Consider the following 8367-nt stretch of genomic DNA (forward strand, 5'->3'; position numbering starts at 1 on the left):
CAAACTGACTTCATATTTCGTGTCAAATGGACCATACAAGCTCTGAACTTTGACTTTTTCACACTGCTTTGCACACCGGTTTCCGGGATTGTGTTTCTATGGCCACAGAATATTAACCACCACTTCAGAATCAAACTGCATTGGAACAATTTGACTAAAAGTAGCTGGGGCTGATTTGGCCCGTGGATGGACACACTCTCTGACTTGGGAAGCGGGATCTTGTGGAGACAACAAGATTTCCCCTACCGACTCACCAACGACCTCAGATCAGACGAGAGGACCCGCTGAAGAGGAGGAAAAGAAACTAACAACTTGTGGGTGCAAGAAAAGACAACCAACAACCTCCAACTTCCGTGCTGAGCCAAATTGCAAAGGCAGCAAAACCACAGTGTGGTTTTTCAAAAGGGCGATTATTTAGTCGTGTACACTGGCCATATATGGAGCGTTTCTTGTGTGTACAGGTGTACAGGGTGTGATGAGGTCAGATCAAGATATGGAATGTCAGAACAGGTCAGCTCCATATATGGAGATCTAAGGGGTGCAGTATGTTGTTCAAACTAGTCATTGGTCCGACAAACGACAACCCACCTCATTCCCTAACCTAACCATAACCGCAAGCACGGAGTCTGACATGCGGACGCATGTTGGACTAATGCTCCATCGGAATTACATGCGGTCCCCAATGATGAGGGTGCTTGCCTGGGATGACCTGGGGGCTGATGTCACGTGATGTCACGATGACATTTCAAAGCAATAAACAAAAACAGAACAGCAACACTTCTTCGTGATGTAGCACGTATGTTTGAATTGTGGGTTAGGTGTCAAAAACACAAGGTTTCATAGTTCACTCAACTTCACTGCGACCTCCAGTCGCAATAATATTTTGTGAATTTTAGAGCTGGCACTGGAACTGTCTTTGAACCAATATTCAATATAAACTCAACTTCAAGAGACAAAGAAAAGCAAATATCAACAGTACAGCATCATAATTATTTCTAAATGTATCCTATTATTGTCGGCTTGGTGTTTGATATGGACCAACTCTAGAAGAATCTGATTGAGTGGAGGATTCCAGATTACCCTTAAACCATTAGGCCTGTGCAATGTAAGACACAACATCTCCCCTGCTGTGATCTCATCCAGCCTTACACTCTGTTCTATGCCCTGTCACCCCTTTTCAGACTAAAGGCGGTTTCCATCAGAGTTTTGTATTCTGTGCGGTCGCTGCCCGCACAGAATACAAAACTCTGATGCTGGCATTCAAAGCAACCAAAGGTATGGCTCCCCCATATCTTGCAAGTATGATTGAACCCTACAAACCCTCCCACGCACTCAGATCAGCCAACGCAGGGAAGCTGGAAGTACCCTCACTAAAAACGCCGGGACAACGCTCCACACGTCCCAAACTCTTCTCCCTTCTGGCTCCAAAACTGTGGAATGCACTTCCCATTGCAGTCAGAACTGCAGCATCACTCCCAATCTTCCGCCGTAGTCTGAAAACCCACCTTTTCAGACTCCATCATGGCCCATAGCACCTACCCTACCCCCTTAGATAGCATTTCTGTAGACTTAGATAGCATTTGATACAGACTTATAGCATGTTATGTAGACAGCACTATAATTGCATTGTATATAGTCATAGCACGCCATAGTACATATGTATAGCATAGTAGTATATATATATAGTTTATATGTATAGTCTCATAATATAGATATTCCACTGTTACTTTCTTAGCTTACGCATGTTTCATGATAAATGCTTTTTTGTGATGTATTTCCATGCTTTTTGTTCTTGCTTAATGTAAGTCGCTCTGGATTAAGAGCGTCTGCTAAATGCCTAAATTGTAAATTGTAAATTGTTCCTGCTGAAAAGAGAAGCTTAAACTCCAGCCAAGAACAACCAGCAAATGAGCCAAGAGAGGCTGATCTTCCCAGAACTTCCACCTCATAATCAGGTCAGCTTCTGGGCCAGGTTTCCCTGTTGGGAGGAGTGGGTGTTGGGTGTGTACAGAGGGGATGGGTGAAGAACAGGGTTTGGATGACTGGTAAACAGCAAGACCATGGGACTTGACTAACTGAACCCTCTGACATGACTATCTGAACCCTCTGACTTAACAATCTGAACCCTCCTGCGCAGTGCGCACTCAGATCAGCCAACACAGGGAAGCTGGAACTGGAAGTACCTTCACTAAAAACACTGGGACAATGCTCCAAACGTCACAAACTCTTCTCCCTTCTGGCTCCAAAACTATAAAATGCACTTGCCCCAACGACCTTACAGTCGTATGCAAAGGCTCACATTAGGTAGATATAGCACTATATAATATATGCATAGTTTCATTATATAGATATTCCACTGTTATGTGATTCATGATGTATATTATGTATTGCCATGTTTTTGTTCTCGTTAGGCTAAATGCCTAAATTGTAACTGCAGCTGGGTCCAAGTTGATGTGAGTATTTTCATTTTGATTGAATTAGCCCACACTTGATATGGAACCCTCACTGATGTGATGACACAGAGAAGTCTCAGCTAACTGACCGAAGTGAGATCTGGAAGATTCTTTAGGGGAAATAAATGTTCTTGCCCATCAACCTCTCTCATATCTGAGTACTTTGGGGTTTTACAGTGCAGGATCAAAAAGATATGACAGTATGCCTTCATAGATGCTCAAGTCTAGCCTACCACCCTTCTGCCAAATTTCCAATTGGGTGTAAAGAGCAGCAAAGCCTCTAGGGGTTGCTAGTGGGGCTTTTAGAAATTAGAAATTGTTCTCTCACACTACAACAATCTGGGAATCCTTTTTTATTTTGACATATGCTGGAGATAAAAACAACAACATTCCATTAACTGGAAAATGTTATAAGAGCAACTAACAAACAGACAGGAAATTCCAGCCTGTGTTTGTTTCATTTCTGTTCTATGGTGGTATTAACCTCTGAGATTAAGTGGGTTTAACTTTATAAATTATCTGAGTTGTAGCAAATAAGTTCGAGTTCCTATGAGAAAAATAATTTTGTTGCTGCCATCAGCAACAAAACTTAGATGATGTGACTGATCACTGCTCACTGCCAAACCACAGTCTAACGCTAACCGCTTATCTCACTAGAAGCCAGAGAGTTAAGGGGGTGAGAGAAAGGCAGACAGACAGACAGACAGACAGACAGACAAGCCCTACGGGTAATGTCTAGATGTCTAGATACGTTCATAAGCCTATAGTTACAGATGGTGCATGTGTGAAAGAAGAGTGACAGACAGAATTGCATACTGTATTGTAAATTATTGCAATGTTATTCATGCATGGTATAATTGTATTCATAAGTAATTGCAGACCACAACTTTTTATTTACTCATAGAATGATGAAATGTATTGAAATTAGTTTTCCACTTAAGGAACATCCACTTAATTTAAGATTTCAAGCAGGCCAAGCATTTTAGTGTGATTATGAAAAGCAGATTCAAGGTGGTCTTTATTGTTACGTCTTCATGTGTACAGGTACACAAGACAAGAGTAACATTTGTTTTTGATCGGTTCCTCTGTTCAGATATCAGACAATAAACTCTAGTCTGTGCATACACACACACACACACACACACACACACACACAGGCGCATGATAACACAAAGATTCTATTGCCCTACTCAGAATAAAGCTCCAAATTAAGTGGATTGCTTTTAACATATTCATTTCAACAAATGTCATCATTCTATGGGTAAACAAAAGAGGTGCCTGTGTGTATAAAATGTATATACACCCCCCCCCCCCCACACACACACACACACACACACAATTGAACCCCACTTGGCACAGACAAACTTTCTCAACTGCTCTCCTTTGTAACCATACATGCATACATACATACAGTAGTTTGTCAATAGGTGACCGAATTCAAACACAACTTCAGTGGCATACAAGTTATAGTTTTTGTTTGTTTAGTCTTCCAACCAAAGGTAGAAGTGTAGCTTTTTTTGGTGGTGCTTATGATATAGGCTAATTCGTCCCCTTGAGTCCGACTCTAGTCCTGACCCATGGATTCAGGCGCTGACTGAGGCTTCACAAAAGAAGAAAACGATGAAATGTCTCGTTCTTAAACCCGATGCATTGCAGAATATTCACACCTAGCGCCGGTGACACAAGCATAGTTTCTCGTTGTGATGTGATCCCATTCGCTACTTGCATCAACATGGACTGACTGAGTTAATTGCACAGGATGTTAAGGTCACACCAGCCCGCAGGGTGCCAAATGCAGCGTCAGTCCATGATGGCCGTATAACAATGCAAAGTAGGCTAACATCCGGCACTAAAAATAGTACAAAGAAAGAAATCTAAACGAGTTGACTAATCAGCTGGCTTACAAATATAATGCGTTGTGGAGAATACAATAAATACACAAAAACACATTAGTAAAAACATAAGCCCACACAGACCCATCCCCCCTCCCCTCTCCACATCTGGTTCCACTCAGAATTCGGACTTTCGTTCGTGGCATACCAAATCTGAAATCTGAAATGTACAGTTTAACAGTTTACGGTGTTATTTAGCAACATATGCAAAATATGACTGAAAGTTGGTATGACGTTCCAGCCAGATTTAGACTGCACTACTTTTCGAGTTTGCATGAATGAAAAATACAGTACTTTCAACATTTTCCTACCTGAAACGGTCCTCTTAAGTTCCAGACTAAAGATGAATAAATATAAAGTGCATTGGTAAAAATGTAGGCAGTTTTTCCATGTTTTCCTTGAATCCCTGTAACGATCACGGCCGTTGTTTTGCATGCTCACAACTGCAACAAAAAAACTGCGAGCCGGAGCGACTGGAGTGCTTATTTCGGGACGGATAGATGCAGTAGTGAGAGCAGCATGAATGTCTGTCTCAGTCCTAAATGAATGGGGTAGCCGCTGCGTCACCAGTCTCACGTCAGTGTTTGTACTCTTTGCAACGATGGATATGTCCAACATCTGCCACGATGTAGGCTGCACGCATTTTTGTGTCAGAAAAGTCACAAATGTAATGTTATGGGTTAAAACTTAAAAGTTCAACTGTGAACTGCCCCCCAAAAATCTTATGGCCAGTGGCCACAGAAAACAAAATAAATAAACGACTTTATGTCCTACTAAAGTATCCCCCCCCCGTGGATATCTATGTGAGAGCGCGTGCCATGTACAGTATGTGACGATGTATAACATTAACGTTCTTCTGCTAAATTTCACTATCAAATTCTACATTTTGGCTACACGTTTTATTTAACAAGGACTCAGTTTCTACTAAAACGGTCAAGCTTATCTTCTTAGACCTAGTCTATATTTGTTAGCCTACAGATGAACAGCACAGGGTAATTATACCAAGTGATTAATCTGAGTTCCCAAAAGTTTTATGTTTGGCCACTAGGGGGGCGAGAAACCAAGTGATGAATTGAAAATGAAGGACCCTAATATGGAAACAAGCCTTAGCGCTTTCTTTATTTATTATTTTGTAATCCTCTTAGCAGACCTATTATACTATTGAACTGCACATTCCTGTTCTTATTCTTCAAACTGTTAAAAAACCTTTTCAATCAATTGACCTGATTACCTACCTACTTACTACCTAATTGATTAATCAATCAATCTAATTGATTAATCAATCAATCAGGTAGTCGTCAATGTAGGCTACCCATGAGGATTTTCTGGTGGGGCTGATCAACACAACGTTCGTTTTCTATTCAATGTCTAAAGAGCAGCTCCAGCCAGGATATGATGTGGTTTTACTAATGATATTCTTGGTACACTGGGTCTTCAATTAAAGGGATTTAATTGTTGCTGCAAATGACTGATTGGACTGCCTCAGATAAATAGAACTTCCTACACGGACTTGTTGTGATGCATATGGATGGATTGGTGGTGGGGGGCATTTATTTTAGCCTAGTATCACCAGAAAAGAAAATGCAGTGATATAGTATGCCCATGCAAGGCTACATTACTTTACCCTGAGTGTAGCAGTGGCTCACAGCCCCAGACTGATGACCTCAAAAGGCAATTGCCTTTCGCTTAGTGGTAAGATGTTGGCTTTCCATGCGGATGTCCCGGGTACGATTCCCAGGTGTTACAATGGTTCCGTGACCTGGATCGGGTTGCCCCGTAGGAGGTCAAAATGGGGGTGAGTGTAGCAGAGTGGCTCACAGCCACAGCCTGTTGGCCTCAGAAGTAATACAGCTATAGGCCCTTGGCTTTAGTGGTTAAGATGTTGGCTTTCCACGCAGGAGACCGGGGTACGATTCCCAGGTGGTACAAGAGCACAGCAGCACCAGTAGATTAATGTCCAACTGCGATTCCAGTGAGACCTGTGTATGTGTTGCATGTACTTCCCTCTCCTGGGCTTGGTTGCCTATCCCTGAATTACTGTCCCATTTAAGGGCAAATTCACACTGAGTCAGTTTGATTCAAACTGTTCTCAAATACGATTGCCTGGTCGCCGCTGGCCATGATTCACATTGGCCTTGATTCTTCCGCACCAGAGTACACTTCATTCTACTTACTGTATTCACTATTCAATGCTTTCACATTGCATCAATCCATATCAGAGTACACTTCAATCGGTCCCAACTTAAGACTACTTCCATGCAGTCCCAGGAATGGATGGGTGATCCACTCCGGTACACAGCATTCACACTACCACATCTATCTGCCAAGTGGTCGAATGAGCACCCGGGACATATAGTGTGAATCTGCCCTAAATGAAGCATATAAAATCACAAAGACCGTTAATAGTGTTAGTATACTCTCAAGTCTACATTTTCATTTACTCTGCCTAGTCTGTCTTGACTCCGTCTCAGACCAAGGGACTCTTCCCCCGCCAAGTCCACTTGAGTCATGAGTCACTACGATGACTAATACTTTTATTATACCCAATGAGGAGCCCATTCACATTATCATTAATAAGAGCTGTCTGACAATTATAGACAGCTATCTTGTTAAGTAACGGCGTGCAGCTGACACACCTGCCTGCTCCTGCAGTGTTTTCTGTACCTAAAATTGTAAAAAATTAATCTGGTCTCGCCTCCCGTCCGACTCGATCCCCTCCCACTCTGTCGTCGCCCTTCAGAATTTTCCTTGACTTGGAAGTCGACTACAACACTAACAGTTAATGTAATATAAATTAAGACGAAACACAAACTTTAACAAATAGTATTTAATGGTTGAAGCAACTTTCTGCCAAGGCCCAATCTCCCCCAACAGTACTATGCAAACAAGTCCTTTGCATTTAATTGGCCAAAAAATTAAATTCAAACATACCTAAATAAATATGTGTCATGGTAAGGGGCCAATCAAAAACAATAACAGTTCTAATTAAAGGCAACTTTAAAAACACAAAAAAACGGAATATCCCTCCATAAAACTGGCTAAATTGAAAAGTAAAAAAATGCTAAGGGGATCATTCATCAACAGCTTCCCCTTAATTATCAAGTAACACGACTCTAAAACCATTCATTATAAAAACTGAGGTGGAACACTGCCACCAACTGGAAGTTATAAGCTTTGGTCACAGGAGCTTGACAAGGAGATATGGGGATGGGGGGGTAGCTTCTTGCCTTCTTTGTCAACAAGTATCTGGGTCTGGAATTTGAGTAGGGTTAAGGGAACGCAGAACTGGGTTTTTTGGATGATGACAAAGTGCCATACATATTTAGGTTCAGTACACCGACTGGTAATCTCGGTTGGGTTGAGGGGTGTAGAGAACAAACCAAAGCTTTGAACTTGGGGAGTTCACACTACCTTAGACCAGAATGCTTCATGAGTGTACTGTATGTGTGTATGCATCTGGTTATAGGGCCTTCACCAGTCTATTCCATCTGGCCAAGCTGAAGCAGTTCTATAGACCGATTCCGTAGCGGGTCTCATGGTCGCAGCCTACGTATTTCCTGTAGGCGGACTCGACGTAGCTGCGGGGGTAAAACCCTCACCAGGCGCACCTCTTCCACTACAGTGAACGGCAGAGTGACTGATGTTAGTTTGCCTCAAACTTTACTCCTTTACCTGCTTTTTTACTAACACTAACATTACAAAGATGCCCAGAACATCGAGATGAACCTGTGTAGTTTATGGCTGCTCCAACAGTAGTGGCAACATAAAAAAAAAAAAAAAAAACGGAATGTCAAAATATCCACCGTGGTGTCTGAGACCAGAGCCATTGAGTAATGGTTGAGACAAAGCAGTGAAGGGTCCTGAAAGATACATAATTTCAGTCTTACCCAATACCCAATCTTTCTGTTTTATGAACACAAGGCTGCTGTATTTTATACCTCATACTAAGCATTTAAAGTATGAGGTATAAAGTACAGCAGCCTTGTGTTAATAAAACAGAAATATTTGGTATTGGGTAAGAC

At 41.9% G+C, this 8367-nt stretch overlaps 1 protein-coding gene across 1 annotated transcript in view; it reads right to left on the reverse strand.

Moving 5' to 3' along the window:
- The window catches only part of mrc2 (mannose receptor, C-type 2), a 32006-nt gene extending 27143 nt beyond the window's left edge, over positions 1-4863 (reverse strand). Inside the window, exon 1 of the mRNA XM_083780029.1 lies at positions 4657-4863. Within this exon, the coding sequence (XP_083636155.1) occupies positions 4657-4780 (124 nt within the window). The 5' untranslated portion in view covers positions 4781-4863. The remainder of the gene's footprint in view (positions 1-4656) is intronic.
- Positions 4864-8367: the final 3504 nt, after the last annotated feature.

The sequence above is a fragment of the Protomyctophum parallelum genome (genome assembly GCF_964188405.1).
Source record: "Protomyctophum parallelum genome assembly, chromosome: 13".
In the NCBI taxonomy this organism is placed as follows: Eukaryota; Metazoa; Chordata; class Actinopteri; order Myctophiformes; family Myctophidae; genus Protomyctophum; species Protomyctophum parallelum.